The 17968-nt window shown below is 35.7% G+C and overlaps 4 protein-coding genes across 5 annotated transcripts in view; 2 read left to right on the top strand and 2 right to left on the bottom strand.

Moving 5' to 3' along the window:
* The window catches only part of LOC108966489, a 128916-nt gene extending 119200 nt beyond the window's left edge, over positions 1–9716 (bottom strand). Inside the window, exon 1 of the mRNA XM_018929422.1 lies at positions 6973–9716. Within this exon, the coding sequence (XP_018784967.1) occupies positions 6973–7960 (988 nt within the window). The 5' untranslated portion in view covers positions 7961–9716. The remainder of the gene's footprint in view (positions 1–6972) is intronic.
* A 600-nt stretch (positions 9717–10316) lies between these two features.
* On the top strand, positions 10317–11242 carry LOC108965745 (ADP-ribosylation factor-like protein 2). The gene is made up of 3 exons (XM_018928348.1): positions 10317–10499; positions 10572–10926; positions 10991–11242. Exons 1-3 carry the CDS (start codon positions 10435–10437, stop codon positions 11123–11125), a joined length of 555 nt encoding a protein of 184 aa, XP_018783893.1. The 5' UTR covers positions 10317–10434; the 3' UTR covers positions 11126–11242.
* On the bottom strand, positions 11112–13037 carry LOC108965733 (uncharacterized protein F21D5.5). 2 transcript variants are annotated; one of them, XM_018928327.1, is made up of 3 exons: positions 12948–13037; positions 11686–12882; positions 11189–11631 (listed from the first exon to the last, which is right to left on the bottom strand). In XM_018928327.1, the coding sequence occupies exons 2-3, from the start codon at positions 12857–12859 to the stop codon at positions 11189–11191; spliced, it is 1617 nt and encodes a 538-aa protein (XP_018783872.1). In that variant the 5' UTR covers positions 12860–12882; positions 12948–13037. The 2 variants fall into 2 exon arrangements, with proteins under 2 accessions (XP_018783880.1, XP_018783872.1); XM_018928335.1 differs by lacking the exon at positions 12948–13037 and having other exon boundaries at positions 11112–11631; positions 11686–12859.
* A 381-nt stretch (positions 13038–13418) lies between these two features.
* LOC108965770 (TELO2-interacting protein 1 homolog) lies at positions 13419–17904 on the top strand. The gene is made up of 10 exons (XM_018928373.1): positions 13419–13724; positions 13775–14095; positions 14161–14338; positions 14423–15520; positions 15593–15695; positions 15794–15949; positions 16248–16390; positions 16451–17148; positions 17219–17290; positions 17375–17904. Exons 1-10 carry the CDS (start codon positions 13540–13542, stop codon positions 17679–17681), a joined length of 3261 nt encoding a protein of 1086 aa, XP_018783918.1. The 5' UTR covers positions 13419–13539; the 3' UTR covers positions 17682–17904.
* Positions 17905–17968: the final 64 nt, after the last annotated feature.

Below are 17968 nucleotides of genomic sequence, written 5' to 3'. Positions count from 1 at the left end.
TACCGCTTTGGGTGTATGGTGCATGGTTGCAAACATACACGCTACAAGCACAATAAATTTATGGGCCGACCACGTCCAGCAGCCCAAAATGGTTAGTCGTCAATTATCTTACAAAACGGTTTAAGTGTGCCATTTGTGGTAAAAATGACGCGTTTTTTTTTTGCAACGCGACAGCTATTGGTTGGCGTTGCACAGTGTTTTAGCGCACACGGTTTATACATATGTATGTATGTATTATTCATGTGTTGTGAATGTGTGTATATTGTCAAAGTGACAATCACGCTGTATGTTTATCCTTTTACGCTTGCTCACTTGTTCAGACAAGGAAAAACATAGATGTTTTTTCTATTTTTCATGCATGTTGCAAACAACTTTTCAATTGCGTGAGTGTAATGAATTTTCTGGCGGCACAAATTTCTTGCCAATTGATTTATTACCCGCTAGAAAATCTTGTTGTTGTTGTTGGTTTTGTTTTTATTTTTGTTGTTTTTTTTCTATCCTTTTATTAAATTTTGTTGACTGTTGGYCACTCTTATGTTTTTATACATACATACATATATATGTATCAATGGTAAAAATGCACCATGCAATGTATGCAGTTAGTCGCCTAACCAGAACATATTTTGATGTTATCGCGCTACAAATGTCAATATTCAGTCTTATTTTAAAGTGAAGGTTTAAGTTGCTCTAATTTAAGAAAATTTATAAATAGATGCATGTGTATATATACATATATGTATGAATGTTTATCTAGGCTCATTCATAGAAAAAATTATAAAAAGATGTTTAGACACATTTACAAAAAAATGTTTAAAAGCATTTATAATGAAGAATGTTTAGACACATTTATAAAAAATTTTAGATACATTTATAAAAAAGATGTTTGGATACAATTATAAAAAATGTTTAGACACACTTACATATAAAAATGTTTAGACACATTTAAAAAAAGTTAGTCACAATTTAAAAAAATTATTTAGACACATTTATAAACAAATTTTAGATTGGATGTAAAACTAATTTTATGAAAAAATGTTTATAAACATTTGTGAAAAAATGTTTAGACACATTTTCATGAAATAAATAGATACATTTATTGAAGAATTTAAAAAAAAAATATTTTTTATTTGACACATACATACATATATATATATATATATATATGGGGTACATACATACAGATGTATTATATTTACACACCTTACACCTATTTCCACCTAACAATCAAAAGGCGCTCCACCGAAAAAATGGCTCTCAACGCGGCCCAACCATTTAACAGGATCGAGGTCACGCAGCCAGTGAACAGATTAGCCGTTTTATAGCAGCTACTTTTTGTTCATAAAAGTGTGCATTCAATTTATGCAGTTTTACAGTTAAACAACATTTTTAAAATGCAAATTAAACACAAAAATACAGTTTTTTTATGAGCGACCATGGAGCCGTAGACAACTTTATCATGCAACCATAAAATGATTCCTGCAACAGCAGTTTGATTGTGTACTCGTATTTGCAATGCATGCCGGTATCTATACATACATACATATATACATATGTACACACATGCATAACTTCAGATATAAAGCGGCAATAGCGATCCTCTGATATAAAGGTAAACTCACTGAATCGAAACAAATAGCCCCAGTGTGTGCGAGAAGGCGCAACACCGTTGCAATACTAGCACATACTCGCATATAATTCATACAATGTACATATGTATCTATACATATGTGTGTATGACGCATGTATGTATGTAATTATGTGCAATTGAAGTTTTCGTATTAACAACGAATTTAAATGCTTTGTTGTTAGTGAGTTGTAGGAAAGGTAGCAGACAGTTGGTGGTCACCAACACGCATGCGACACATGTTTGTACATGCTGCTTGCTAGCAAACATAGTGGTTATGCGCTTATGTATAGGTAAATGTGGCAATGATAGTTGGCGCAAAGTTGCTGGTAGCGGGTTGTCACACATCGCTGCCTTTTGCTCCGACCACCGCGCAATTGTAAATTATTGTACAAAAAATAAAAAACACATACACCCATACAAATATAAAAATTGATAAATAGATTTGGGTGAGTGTGCGCGCCCGCTAAGGGCCATTAACATTAACATTTTTAGCCACAAAAAAGCAATAAAATAGAAATTAAATTTGAAGGAAATGCTCGTAAACTAAAAACTATTACTAACTACGAAATATTGAAACGAATATGCTGTCACAGTGTGGCACGCTCAATATAAGAGTATAGCGATTTTATTCAGCGTGGCACCCGAAACAGCTGATCATTTACTAAATTCATTTGAAATTTGTAAAATTTTATATTTACAAAATTCTCCACACACTTGAAATGTGTTGCAAGTTCCATTTTGCAACATGACAGTCGCCTTACAAGTAATTAAAGTTTGTCTACAAAGAAAAGTAGCCTTTTATATGCTGCTTTGAAATAATTGTTTTATACAAGCAGCTGAATATTAGCGTGCCACGTGCAACATGCAACTAAAATAACATAATAAATACGCATGCAACATGCCACAAAAGCCATCTGTTGACCTGGCTACCTGCCGTTAGCATACAAATGTATTTGCACATACACACATATACTTGTAAGGTTATACATACATGCATACACAGTTGTTTTCATCAAATTGTTTATATTGCCAATTGGCAGCTGTTCGTCTGCCCTTGTGCAAGAGAATTGACTTTTGTACTGCGTCTGTTATGTGAATGCCGACATCACTCTACAAATATGTACCAACTTACACACACAATACATAAATATACATATGTATATGCAGCAGTTTTCAAATATCAAGAAACTTGCGCAAATTTCGGTGCTATAAAATAAATTTTGCGCTCAAAATTGCAAATTATTGCGCAATTATCTATTGAAAAACACACTTTTACAATAATTTTGCAATTCTTATATACTTCAAATAGAATTATAAGCGATTTCCTAAAGTTGTTTGCTTTGTGCAACAGATTTCTTATTCCGTCTAATCTTTCGAGCAAACCATGAGCTGGCAATCGCTCTAAGATTTTCTTTCTTCATTTTTTTTTTTTTAATTTTTTCTCGCTTATTTTGCATGGTGTTGAAAATCAAAATCGTATTTTTCGAACACAAACAATTTGCCACTTGCCAACATTCTGCCGGTTAGACGCCAAAATTTTCGCGCAGCCACAACAAATTGGCATGAATGCCGCAATGGCGCTTGTGTAAGCATATAAAACATATTTATGTGTATGTATTTTGAGGCATGTGAATCTGTAATGGCAGCTAAGTGCCTATGTTATGTGCTTGTGCGCTTAAATTCTACTTAAAGTTGAGATATCAGACAGCAAATGCGCAATATGAAATGCTTACGAAATTTATTCGAACAACGATTTAGCTGACGCATCAGTGCTGGGAGTACGTACTACTATACATACATATATCGATACACATACATAAGTATACGAAAGATTGTACGTACATATATACATACATATGTGCAACTGTAGATACAAAAGTTTCAATTGAAAACAAACGAACTTATTCTACTTCCTTTTGAAAATAAAATATACTTSAAGCGGTCGAAGAAAATTTATTTATTTTTAATTCACAACAGTCTGAATATACTTCGAAGGAAATACTGCACAGATACGCTAAAAACCTAGAAGGATATATGGTGATTCTAAACGTTATAAAATTTTGCTTCAGTCAATCGTCATTTCGGCCCTAAATATCACAATTTCTTGTACAGGTGGAGGACTGAGACGATCCTCACTAAATTTTTTGGAATATTCTTTTATTGAACACTTTTTCAAAATAAGATCAAGTGAGAAATACGCGATTAAAAGAGTGACTATATGAATCATCTTTTGACTCTGAAAAAGTATTTTCTTCTTGAATTTTCTGAAAAAAGTACTAAAATATCTCAATCAAATAGGAAATATGGAGTTAAAACATACAATGTAAAATGTAGCCAGCAGGAGCATTGCTCCGAAGATCGCTTTAGTACGGGAAAGAGTTCAAATTGCGACATTCTGAAGTTCTCTCCTTCTTCTACTCTGTTTATGAAAACCCAGATTTTTGCGTTGTTAAGGAGAATATGTTTTCACTATAGATAACATCAAGCCAGCAAAGAGCTCGCAGGCTTGCACCTTATAGCAAAAAGTTGGACCCATGTTGTCCTCCTGGATTCTAGCGCTGGACTTGAGTTTCAAAGCTTAGCCAACAGAGATCTTTCTGGTCTAATGCAGAACGTAGCATTGAACTCAGTAAGACTTCTCACCGCACATTAACCAATAAGCGTTTTTCTAACTGTCAAAGTATACTATAGTTGAAACATCTCGGCAGCCATACACTTAGCGAAATCGCCGGAATGAGAATATGCTGCCTCAACAAACTTGTTGCAGGCTACAAATGCACTGTCGCAATTTAAGACATAATGAATTAAGACTTCGGAGTAATTAGATATCACAATGGACTGGCTTTCCATGTGGAACAACCCCATTTAACCTATCCAGTTCTCTGATTTTTAAAATCAATTCTCATAAACTCATACGTTTTTTCCCAGCAGGGTTCATATGAAAATTGCAGAAACTTTCATCGAAAAGTACAACGAACAACATTATAAACAAAACTACGCTATATCATTTTCGCTCACTCATTTCATAACTACTTTGGGTTCTTAAAGATACGCTGATAAAGTTGTCCAAGGCATTAAGCCATGATTTATGAGCTGAATAATTATGTTTAGAGTGAAAATTGAAGGCACTAAAGCCAGTTGGATTACTAATTAAATATTTGATGGATTAGTGCTGGAACTTGAACTTGATAGAGAACCAACAGGCGCAGCATAAAGACCAAAATACAGCACTACTTTATTGTTATAACTAAACACATAAAAAGGGCATTGCAGCTGACTTCGCGCAGCACTTTGTCTAAAAAGCATATGCCTTCAAAACTGTGAAAATGTGTTCTGAAATATTACGCAATCATAAAAATTATCACACTTTTAAATTGCAAATAAAGTGTGCTATAATAGTCATTTATATGGGCATCAGCTGACCCTGTAAGAAAAATATGCAGCGATGATTCGCTTGAAGTTAGCTGTGTCTGTTATGACTTATGATACTTTAGAGGAGCAAGTTTTGTTTACGAATTACTATGAAATGTTTAAATAAAAATTTAACTTATTGCACTCTGCTCTCTATCAAAATTGCAAGCTTTACTTTTTTTCTTCAATTTTCAAGCATCTACACTGACTCAAAGCAGCAATTAGCGCCTGCTCTGAACATCATAATCATTATTATAACGATAATTAACAACACCAGCAAACAAATTTGATGAAGTACTGCATAAAAGAACAGAATGGGGTGGCATTCTCTCAAGCTGTTGTTGCTACTAACTACTTCTACTTCAGCCTTCATTTTTTCCTTTTTGCTCAGCGACGTTTCATATTTTTTTGCAGACGGTTTTCGCTTCTCGCCTCTTCAACTTCTTCGCGCTTTCATTTGCTATTTTTTTAATTGCTATTTTTCCGTAGGCAAGCATTTAGCGAAGGTGATAATTTGTGATTTTCGCCTTTTTACACTAAGCAAAAACAAACACAACAAATGCAATGGAGCTTGGGCATTTCACACTTGGCCGCCGGTTGGCCTGGTTTCATTACTTATTAAGTTATTCTCACTTCAATGAGGTAACAAAGGCGGAGTGGACTATTCACACACACACACACACCAACATACACATGTACATAAATAGGTGAGTGACTGTTGTGGGTGGTAAAGTGGCAAAAATTAAATTGAATATTTATTGCGCACTTCTTCGTCGGTTGAGAATATCGCGGCGTTGATTGCGTTGAGTTGTGGGCACGATAAGATTTTAAATTACATATATACAGAAATATTTATGCCAGTATATATTACATACTAGCAGAATATGAAAAATTGGTACGCAATGTTTACATACCGACATTGAGATAAGATTTTATCATTTGCACTTGTTTGTGTTGCGATAACTTATTAATTATTTGTATATTACTTTATATGTTTGTATGAGCACTAGTGTGAAAAATAAAATTTTATAAATAACTTTCAGTAGAAAACAGACAACAGAATCGCGCTCTGCTTGATTTTTACTTTCTTTCTTTGAAAACTTTAGAATTGTTAAAACATCAAGAAACACCGTTAACTTTGGTTACAACCAGCTTTAATATCCTTCCCAGGTGCATTTCTTATAGCAAAAAAGAGTAGAAAAAAATTTAACTCGATTTTGATCGGTACGTTTATATGGCAACTATATGCTATAGTGTTTCGATCTGCACAATATATTGGAAAATAATATACGCCTAATTTCGTAAAGGTATTTTGTCAAATAAAAAAGTTTTCCGTACAAGAACTTGATTGGGATCGATCCGTTTGTATGGCAACTATAAGTTATAGTGGTCCGATATCGATGATTCCGACAACTTCTTAGAGAGAAAATTACATGAGCAAAATTTCAGTTCAATATCTCAAAAACGGAGGGACTAATTATAGTATATACTGAGGAACTTGGCTAAATCCATCCAACTGATCATTTGAATGTTATACATATATGTAATTCATGGCAAACTTAATACAACCTATTCAAAGTAAATTGACATGGTGACATGTACATAACCGTTTAGCTGTCCGATCTCGAAACAACCGGGAACCCTTCATCATTACTTTTTACTTTCAACTATTGTATGCCAGCTATTCGCGAATATTGTCTTTCTACAAGGCAATAACACAGCAATAATCTGCCAAAACTCAAAAGTACTAAAAGAGGTTTAGAAGTTATGGAGTGTGGGAAAAAAACAGAACTTTTCAGCAGAATTCATGGCAATCGCAGTTAATATCGATCGCCCACTATTAACTATGTACCTTAATATTTCATTTTTATTTACCAAAATACTACTAAATGAAATGAAGTAAGCAAAAATAATAACAATTGTATGAGACTTACGAACTGTGACCATCTTCGGATCGTAGACGGAGACGCGCTGCTCCACAGCTATGATTTTTTGTTGAACAGTGCGCGCACGCTCACCAACCGACAACAGCTCGGTCTGCAACTCATCGAATATGTCATTAGCTAATAGCACCAGCGATGCCAATTGGCGCAAGGCATTGCTCAATGTGAGATTGCTGATGGATTCGAATTCATGACCGGACACAATTTTCGCTGCTGTTGGCGATTGTGTGCGCTGTTGACGTTGTCGTTGCAATTGTTGTAATTGTAATTGTCGCTGACTTTGCTGCTGCTGGCCAATCTCTCCGGCGCTAGCGCTACGCGTTGGTGATGGTGCGGTGGATAAGAATTCCACATGGTGTTTGAGCTTCTTTAATGAAAGCGGTGCAGCTGGTGTAGAAGTCGATGCCACGGAAATGTCTTCCTCCGTATCGGTTGCATAACTGAAACTGCATGTATAACCGTTTGTTTGATTATGTTGCTGGAGGTGTTGTTGTTGTTGCTGATGATGATGATTATGATGTGAGCAATCGACGACATCACGCATCGGTGTGGTTGGCGCTGATGTGGCAGTTGTTTTTGTTGCTGTGAAACCAAGCGTACTCGTTGTTTCGCCGTTTTGTTGCGACACGTGTATTATAGCTCGCGTAACGGTGGTGTGGTTAGCACCCGCAGTGGGTGTGCCCGCAAGACTCCGTGTTTGCTGTTGCTGCTGCAGCTGCTGTGCAGTGTCCTTGGCAGTGGCTGTTGTCCTTGAAAGTACACCACCATTCTCAATGCAAGCTTCCTCTCTCACATTTTCTACGCTCATATGTTGTTGTGGCTGTTGTGTTTGTGTCGTTTGTTTATTAATGCAGTTGTTGTTTTTACATTTGCCGGGCGTGCAATGGAATTTGGCGGTTCGCGTGCGCTCGTCAACTCTGGAGGAGGCGGAAGCTAACGCCAGTCGCGTCGGTTGCACGACGCGCTGTACGAACGGCATCTTCGGCTCTCAGCGTGCTTAAATATGAAGAGAGTGGGTATTTTTGTTTGTTATTGCAATTATCAGCGTAGACTTCCGACGGGCAATGTGGGAGGCGGCCGGCCGGCAAAGTGTTTATGCTTTGTATAATTGTTGTTGTTACAATGCGAAATCAAAAAATTTATTGCAAAAAAAAATTACTACATTACGTTAGGTTGTAAAAAAATGGCCGTGCGGTTTTATATAAAACCTATTTTATTTTCACAATAAGTAGGCACTGCGAGGTTTTATTGGCACTGGCACTTCAGCATTTTTTCTTCATTACACATCACTTTTTATAGACACTTTCGAAATGATAAACATATTTTATTTAATTTTTTTTTTTAACATTTAACTGATTACACTTATCTCTTAATCTCTGCTCTTGATATGGTTCTACACGTTAAATATATTTCGCTTTCTGATTATGAGCATCAACTGCACTTTAAGAACTTCTCTCACTCATTATTTTTCACCTCTGCTGCTCTCTTGTCGCACTTTTTTTTTACTTTTTTAATGTACAAAGCCTAAGTTAGCATTTGCTTTGATATCCAACATTTTCTTCATCTTCATTTGCCGGCACTGTAAAAATTTTTAATGCTTGTCGTGATTCAAAGCAAAAAACAAACTGGAAAAACAACTTTGAGCTCATGTTCGTATAATAAATCCTCAGTACGGGCACAGACATAGCGCCTTTGGCTGCCAGCATAAATGGTTGCTCTTTCGTCGCCCCGCTGGGTTTATGAAGCAGCTTGTCTTGGGTTTTGTGCTTCTCAATAGGAGCATTTTTATATGTCTTGTATATACATATGTATGTATTACTTTTACGTATTTCGGAATTTTACTATAGTTCGAATTATTGTTTTTTTTTGTTTTTTTACATACATGTAATCTGCAATATTATTTTGGCTATTAACCTAGTTGATTATATGTTCCCAAACATTCGCAATAAACGCTCTTTCTACAAGCACTTTACACTTTAGTACAATTACACTTTGTATCTTCATTCGCACTCTAACCCACAGGTATTTTCTCTCAATTCAAATCAAACGCAAAACAATTGGTTCACAGTTATAATTCTCGGTCAGCGATGTAGTGCTATTAACCATCTATAAAATTCATATTATGTTTGTTCGACATATCGCGTGGCAGCCGCTCCTTTAAAGATTCTTTGACGGCAGTCTCAACGGTTTGTTTGGCTTACGTAGACCGGGATGCGTTGGTAGGTATACAGGTAAGTGACTGGCGATGCTGGCAAGGCGGTTTTACTGGTTTTCTTCCACCAACATAGTTCGTCACTCGAATCAGAAGTTTGAATATGTTTTATGTGGCGCGGAATTAAAGCATGTATAAATTGCTTCGGCTACACACCAAAATGAATTCAAACTTAACGTTCTTGTTAAAATTAGTATTTAAAAGTCGCAAAAGATTCGAACAACAACACAATATTGATGAGTTATATTTGTTCACTTTTCTGATTTAAGTAATATTAAGTACAAGTGTTTTATATAAATATTTTGCTGGTTTGAGCTGTCACTTTATTATATGCACTTTTTTTATACAAGTACCGTTATTTCGATTTTTTCGCGTGAAATTTGTCTGACAGTCCGGATGTACAGGTATTGTTCCCACTGAGCCATTTCTGCTTCGTTATTTAACCGAATTGGCAATTTGAATGATAAACGAACTCACCTTAAAAACCACCTCAGTTTATTTCTAAACACGTCACTCTTACACACCGGTCCATAATCGACTGAGGCGCGCGCGCCGCATATTCATGAATGGCCTGATGTTAGCAGCTGCTGCTGCAGCAATGCGGGGTATTTTTTTGCCCGTTATGTGCGTGTATATTGAGTTGGGTACACTGCTATATGAAATTCGAATACTATTTACGAAAACTGCTGCTGATTAGGGTTGCATATACAATATTTGAATGTCAAGTAAATTGAAAAACATAATAAGCACTAATAATTCATAAAATTATAAGTTAAAAACCACATATAAATACTTTTAAAAACAATACTATTGCCTAAAGAAACTTTATGATTATAATAAAGTCGTAATTGAATAATTTGTTTGAGAGCAAGAGCTAATGCAAATTAAATAGGAAGGAGTCTGAAGGATTTACTTTCTTTGAATGAAACGGTTTAATTTTGAAATTTTCTGTATCTATGAAGAAACTTTGTAATTGCATAAGCAAATTATCTAATCGCTAAATATTTTCAAATTAATTTTACACAAAAAGGAGCATTTATATAACTAAGTACATATTGTATGTAAATACGAAAACTCCTGCCCTGCAGTCCTACTACAAGAAAACATATGAGTATATCGAAGAACTGCCATCTCTAAATTCGAATTTAGCAATTGTCAAACAATTCATAAACAAAAAATTACAAGTTTCAAGTGCATATGAAAATTTAAATAAATATCGTGTGGTATATTTGCAGTTAAAAATGGGTTTCCTTTCAGTTTTGAAGAAGATGCGGCAGAAAGAAAAGGAGATGCGAATACTTCTATTGTATACTATATATTAAAAAATTCGAGTGATTCATACTTCATATTCATATATCGCATGTATTTTCTTCAACAGAGGGCTAGACAATGCCGGGAAAACAACCATATTAAAGAGATTTAATGGTGAAGCAATAGACACAATATCTCCAACGCTGGGATTCAATATTAAAACTTTGGAACATAATGGATATATGCTGAATCTCTGGGATGTGGGTGGACAGAAATCGCTTCGTTCATATTGGCGAAATTACTTCGAGTCTACTGATGGTCTTGTATGGGTGGTAGACAGCGCAGATCGTATGCGCCTTGAATCATGTAAACAAGAACTGAGAGTTTTGCTACAAGAGGAACGTCTTGCTGGTGCTACACTGTTGGTGTTAGCAAACAAACAGGATTTACCTGGAGCACTTAGCGCAAATGATATAAAAGATGTAAATAATTTAAAAAATTAATTTTTATGTCAGTATTTAGAAATATATGTCTTTACTTTTGTAGGTACTTGAGCTTGACGACATAACAACACACCATTGGTTAGTTGTGGGTGTGAGTGCCGTAACTGGAGAAAAACTCTTAGGAGCTATGGATTGGCTTATAGATGATATTGCTAAGCGCATATTTACCTTAGATTAGTGATCCCATAGTGAAAAAGGAACATTCAATTTTAGTATTATTCGGCTTCTTAATATTTAGCACTTATTTTTCTAATAAATATAATTTGTATAGTTGCTCCTCCGTTGTGCTTTTAAATTTCGGTTTTAAATTTACTTTGACAATGTGTGTGAAGCCTTCGTCCTCTGTTGGATTTTTATATTTTTTCTTCATCATATTGAAAACCATTTCATTTATCTTTGAGTGGCTACTATCCGTAAGATGTCTGTATTTTATATTATGACGCACTTGATCCACTGGCACGTTCATAACAAAACAACGACAAGGGACATTGTATTTCTTTGCTAGCATTATAAACTTTTTCCTCGACTCGACATCTACATTTGTATTGTCCACAACACAAGATGTCCCGGCTCCCAAGGCTTTCTCACATATTTTAAGGCATGCCTGAGTGCCTCCTACTGTGTCAGCATTGGCGATAGTGTAGTTATGTTGTTCAAGATACTCTTGACAAAAGTAACTTTTACCTGAAATACAAATTATTAAATGCGACTTTCATAAATATACGTTAGAAAGCTTACCGGATCCGGGCAAGCCCACCATAATAATCATTTCACAGTTATCAGCAGGAATATCTACATTTTTAGGTTCCAAAAGCAGGATATCCTTGTTGTTTACAATATCGCAAGGCTTATAATCAGATTTCAGCCAGTGTTCCGTGGGTTTACCCAAGAAGTGCTCTTCAGGAGTATAAAAAGACACATTGATATTAGCCGCAAATCTACGGTCTGCTAGAGAATGATCTTTCCTGCGCTTGTTCTTGCCACTGCCGCTTTCTGGACGTCCGGCCGCATCGCCAACATAGAAGCTCTTGCTTAAATCTATATCAATGCCCTCGTTTTTATTATCCACCAAATATTGCCACATTCCAATCAATGGTTTCCTGTAGTGACCTTCTTCGATAGCGATATAAACTTGTACAGGTACTCCTAACTTAGTGAGTATATCTTTGATTTTTCTTTTAAAATCATCTAATTTTATTTTGCCACTTCCTATACCTCCTTGATTTGTGAAAAAGCAAATTTTATATCCACTTTGTTGTAACGACTTTAATTTTTTTTGTACTTCGGGGTATAATAATTGCCAATCATCGGTATGTTTTGGGAAAACATTACCAGACTTGGTGGTGATAATTGTGCCGTCAATATCATATCCAGCGATTTTGTCTGACGCTTGTACAGCATCATCGGTGTATATCATCATAGCACCATTTCCTGCGGACTCCCATTTTCCCGTTCTATTTTTACTCATGCTGATTTCGCTTGATTTCACTTCATCAATGGGATTTCGGTGATTTTGTTTTTCATTTGTGATGTTTGCTTTCTTTGTAGGTGACGGTTTGAATAGTAGCTCGAACTGATGTTTACCGTAAACAAGTTCAATGATGCTCCCGTGCTCCAGATTGCATTCGCTATCCTGCATTATCATTACACCATTTACACTGCAAGGATTTACACCAATTACTCGCAACTTAGCTTTTGTATTTTCCATGTCTACGTCGAATTCCAGTTGTCGCTTGGAACAATGAACATCTCGTATGCCAGTTTCAGATGTTCGTCCTACCATATTTCTCCCAGAATTTAAATTAATAGAATTATAATCTGATGTCATTGGTTGAAGAATACATGTTCGCTTGCCAAATGTGGATCTACCACTGTCCGTAAAGGATCGTTTTAATGATTCGGCAACCGACATTACTGCTCGAAGTACCGTTATAACTGGAATAGTTGAAAAAGCCCTCTAAATACAAATAAATGTTTTAATTATTCGTTTAAAAACTTACAACTTTAAATTACTTTATAACAAAAAAAAATAAAGATAACTTCTACAATGTAAAAGTTTGACTTGTCGCGCCGTTATCACTAAATTTTAGCAACCAATCGTAAAAGTCGATTAATAAAAAACGTCAGCGATTTTTAGCATCAAAGCGAAAATACATTACTTGCGTAACTTTGACAAATTGTATACCCAACCAAATCTCAAAAAATTAAATGGGTTTTCGTAAACGCATAAGTTGCATTTTTCCTACTATAAAGCAATAGATTTTGCGCAAACAACCAACAGCACTTTGTGAATTGCAAAATTTTATGTTTCATATTTCATTTGTTAAAAATTTATTTTACGCTATTAAGCACATTTCAATGCTCACGCAAGTTATGTACTTTTGGCTTTATAAAACTATGAATTATCGATATTTTGATTTCTCAGATATGTATTTCAAATAGACCCTGAAATCAGCTGATTTTGTTTTTTTTTATATTCGACTGTTCACTACGCTGTGTGTTACCGGTACTTTTATATTTTGAATTTACTATGAAAACCAAATTAAACTAATTATTATTGCATTGAACGATTTATCTAAATGTAAAGCCAAAATGGCCTCATTTGAGCAATTTGTGTTGAAAGTAAAACCAGCGTTGGACATGTTCCTGCGGGCGCCCAACAGGGAGCATTTGGAGCGGCTTCGCTATGAACTATTGCAATTTGACTTTAGACAAATGAAAGTATTCCATTCTCAAATATTAGCGCCACTCATACTAAAATTGGAAGAACTAAATGGGTATATTATACTTTATGAATAAAAGAGCGCCAATAATCTTTCTTCTGTAGAGTAAATCAGGACTTGATGACGGGCATTTTGGATTGCGTGCGCATTGTTATGTCCAAGCTCTACTTAGAGGACATACAGGAATTGCGCACGTTGTTAGTAATCGTGCTAAAGCAAATTCGTGAATCTGGTGCGATCGCAACGCGTCCGAACATAAGTGAGGAATTAAAGTTGGTTTCAGTACTATGCATTGCAGAGGCTTTGCGCCGTTCCAGTAGTGATGTATTGGAAGAATTTTATAAGCAAGAATCTGCTATGCTCCTCGGGCAGATACTATTATCGCTAGTTGAGTTTGTTGAAAAAGAAAAATATCGGAAATTAGTGTAAGTAACAACGTGTTATTCAGTCAATGGAAGGGCAAATGATTAAAATTTTTATATTCTTACAGAATTGCTTCCCTCGTTTGCTTAATGACAATTTTTTATGTGCATGATGAAGCGGAATTTACAGATGTAGTACTAAGGAATCAAGTAGCCGACACGATTTTTATATTTTTGCCAAAAATTGTTACTGTCTTATTGAAAACTAGTCTTGCCGATGAAAAATTAGGCGAAACACTTAAGGCGGTAAGTATATTACTAATTACTCTATACATTAAATATTAAGTATGCGGTTTGTATAATTCCTTAATATCTGCTGCATACTTTCAGACGGCCATTAAAGCACTGGGTCGGGTACTGTGCGTGATTTTTGATCATTCGGGTGATGCAGTTATCAAACACAGCTACGATAAGAATGAATTTAGAAATATGTTTATTGAGGCGTCGCAACTTAAAAACCATTCATCTGAATTCGATACTTACGCAACGACCAACAAAAGCTCTCAAGAACAAATTGCAAGTCGCCTGAAACGTATGCAAAGCAGTGGTCGCTCCAAAGAATGGTTCAAGGATACTTCAGTGAAGCTTCGCATAGTTTATACACAAACAAGTATTTTGCGTTCGCACGATTCGTTGCGTGTACGTACCGAATATGCACGTATGTGTTGCAGTCTAATAGAACGTTGCGGCCATAACCTTTCAGGAAACTTTCTGCTTTTACTCGAGAGCGTGATATCGATGTCGCTGGATGAAGATAAGAATATCAGTCAACTATGTGCACAAACAATATCTCGGCTACAACAAGACAATGCTATTGAGAGTATTTTTGACGAGTACGCCGATACATTATTCGATGAACATTTAACGAAATTACCACGCGTAATCAATCGCTGTGCCGATGGGGAGCAATACGCTGAATTGATTTTCTTAAAGGGGTTTCTAAAAAACTTAAGCGCGTCGAAAATGAAATCTCTATTTTTGGTGCCGAAAAATTTAGAAATGCTTTGTAGATGTCTGCTTTCAGCAGTTGATATGAAACTATGTCGCGCTTTTTTAACGGAGGAATATGCAGTACGAGAAGTAGTAGGGGCTGACATTACGGAATGTGCCAAACTCAGTTGGCGACAATATAAACATTTGAATAGTGAACGTTGCATTAAGTTAGTGGAAGATATTTGTGTGATTTTAGGCAAAACAAATGAATTGAGTCGTTTGGTGTATGACTTGCTCTTGGAACTGCTGGATAAAAACAGTGAAACAATGAACGAAATTTTGCTAATAATGCTGTGGGTCGGCGCAGGTGATGGAAACCGAAGTAATTCTGCCAATATGGACTTGGTAGAAATACTAGCTGAAGAAATCTTGAATGATAAACACTGGCACTTAGCACTGCGGCCTGATGCCAGCTGGCGATTGAAGGTGGATAAGGTATTTCATCTGCTCGTTTACTTATTTGTATGCCTCTTATGTGTTTAAAAAATTGTCGTTTTATTTATTTAGCCAACAAACTGGTTTGTGGACAATACGCCTGGCTTATACGAGTCGGCTGTAGAAATTAGAACACAAGACGTGGATTCAGATGATGAAAAGGATGCGGATACAGGTTAGAAATTATTATATTAAAGAATATTATTTAAATAAGCTAAAATTTGTGTATGCGTTGTAAACGATAATAATTTATATTTTTAATTGCATTTATAGTGAGCCGGTCACAACGTGTCACCATTTTGGATGCCGAATTCAATGTATTACACACATGTCTAGCTTTGGATGTTTTAGGACACTGCGCGACACATTTTGGCGACAGTTTTAGCCGCTACATATTTCGTTGTCTGCACAAAGTGCTTTTAAAAGTGGGTAAGTATATTAAGTTTACCACGAAGATATATATAAATGGCCAGTGTGAAGATTCAAATTAGCCAAGTCTGTCTGCTTGTGGGTCTTTATACACGCGAAGTAGTCACTCAGTTGTAGAGTTATCGACCTGAATTTTCGCAATCGTCCATTTCTCACCATTCACTGCAGCATATAGCTGTCATACCACTGCTTGTATGAAAAACTTTTGTATTTGTCCGGGATATTACATCTTCGGTGCAGCCGAAGTAAACCTTTTTGGGTTTTTGTGTTACTTATTTTTTAAATTTTTCTTCCACAGCAAGTAGCAACACAATGGTTTATCAAGCGGCCAACTTTTGCTTAGTCTCTATACAGAAAGCGTTAAACTTTGCAAATATCTCAGAATTGATTGAAGCACATACGGATTATCTCAGCTATCATCTGAATACCATTTTAAAGCGGGTTGGTATATTTAACTAAAATCACCTATCCAGTTATTTACATAATTTCTTTTCACCACAGTCACCTGAAAGCCATACTGCGGTTGACATATTAACGGTACTGCTACAACTAAGCACTCGCAGAGCTTTACCACATTTGGAAAACATCTTCCAAACAATATACAATGAATGCAGTAAATCACAACAATCGGAAAATGTTAATGCATTTTTGCGTGTTTTCAATGCCTTTCTCAAACATGTCGCGCGCTGGCAAATGTCGAGTGATATGGAAGTGTCCGCTGTGCCCATGCAAGTCGAGGATACTCAAGATGCAGATCTCCTACAAAATTGGCTGGATATATTGGAAAGAACCGGTGCTTTTGTTGAGGATGAAAGTGTGAATATGGAGAATGAGGCAAATGCAAAAAGTACAACAAACACTACGGATGATGTTGAGATGAAAGATGAGGAGGCGGCAGATGATTTGAAGCCACCATTACCACGTCACATACAAATGGTTAAGGATATAACAACGCAGGTTTTAAAATTTTTGGGTTTTGTTGACCAAACGCACCAGATACTGGCGCTCGAGTGTTTAATACAGGCTTTGCCTTTACTGCATGATTATGAAGATGAGCTGCTGCCATTGGTACACTTGACGTGGTCACCACTGATGGAGAGATTTCGTAACAACGACGCTGTGGTCTTAAATCGCTGTTTCACGCTGTTGAACGTGCTGGCAACGCACGCTAAGGAATTCATATTGAAACGGAGCTTAGAGTATATTATTTGGCGCGTGTTTGCTTTAACACTTTAGTAACCATACTTTTTTTTTATGTATATTTTATAGTGATGTGATACCCAATTTGAAGGATTTCTTGCTAAAATCAGCGAAAAACAGCGTGATGGAAACAATCACCGCGTAAGTTTTCAAAATCATTTCTACATTGACAAATTTGTATATTAATTTTACTCTTTCATATTTTTTTTTTTATCTTTTTCTCAGTCACACACAAGAGTATAAACTGCAAGTGATTCTGCTTGAGCATTTTGCCAATGTCATTGAGAGCTTACAAATCGATGGCAAACATTTAAATGATATCGCTGAAATTGTGTCCCTTTATCTTGCGAAAGAGCAGCCAAAGGAGTTGCAAGAATTGGCCATCCAGTTCTATCTACGTTTGCGTTTGTATGATGGGCCACTGGCGTACATGATTGTGTTGAAGAAAGCGCACATAAGCAATTATAAGGACAATGCAGAAACAGTGCTGACAAATTTTCGTAAAAGTGGAAGCTCTAGTAGTAATATTTGAATAATGTTAAGGAAATTTTATTGCAAAAATATTTCATTTATTTATAATTCCAATTATATTGCGTGAATATTTCGAAAATAGTAGTTTAGTTAAAGTATTTACTATTTTCCTTTATATTTCCATACATCCCTGATCACAATTTATTCCCCAAAAAAATATGCAATCGTTCTATGAGTGTAAAATAAAACAAAAAATGTCTTGCAATATTTTGTATTCAATTATATACCGGTATGAAATAAAAGTTTTTTGAATGGAACAGTAAAAAAATTTTTATTGAAAATATTGAC

This window comes from Bactrocera latifrons, unplaced genomic scaffold (assembly GCF_001853355.1).
Source record: "Bactrocera latifrons isolate USDA-ARS-PBARC rearing strain unplaced genomic scaffold, ASM185335v1 scaffold_10, whole genome shotgun sequence".
NCBI lineage: Eukaryota > Metazoa > Arthropoda > Insecta > Diptera > Tephritidae > Bactrocera > Bactrocera latifrons.
The sequence above is the reverse complement of the archived record's forward strand: the minus strand, read 5'-3'. Positions and strand labels throughout refer to the sequence as shown.

Bases quoted from the DNA above. Each gene is read 5' to 3' on its own strand.
- LOC108965745 (XM_018928348.1), top strand. From the start codon at position 10,435: ATGGGTTTCCTTTCAGTTTTGAAGAAGATGCGGCAGAAAGAAAAGGAG. The intron at 10,500-10,571 runs GTATACTATATA...TTTCTTCAACAG, and splicing joins GAGATGCGAATACTTCTATT to AGGGCTAGACAATGCCGGGA. The intron at 10,927-10,990 runs GTAAATAATTTA...TTACTTTTGTAG, and splicing joins GCGCAAATGATATAAAAGAT to GTACTTGAGCTTGACGACAT.
- LOC108965733 (XM_018928327.1), bottom strand. From the start codon at position 12,859: ATGTCGGTTGCCGAATCATTAAAACGATCCTTTACGGACAGTGGTAGA. The intron at 11,632-11,685 runs GTAAGCTTTCTA...TTTGTATTTCAG, and splicing joins GGTGGGCTTGCCCGGATCCG to GTAAAAGTTACTTTTGTCAA.
- LOC108965770 (XM_018928373.1), top strand. From the start codon at position 13,540: ATGGCCTCATTTGAGCAATTTGTGTTGAAAGTAAAACCAGCGTTGGAC. The intron at 16,391-16,450 runs GTTGGTATATTT...TTTTCACCACAG, and splicing joins TGAATACCATTTTAAAGCGG to TCACCTGAAAGCCATACTGC. The intron at 17,291-17,374 runs GTAAGTTTTCAA...TCTTTTTCTCAG, and splicing joins GTGATGGAAACAATCACCGC to TCACACACAAGAGTATAAAC.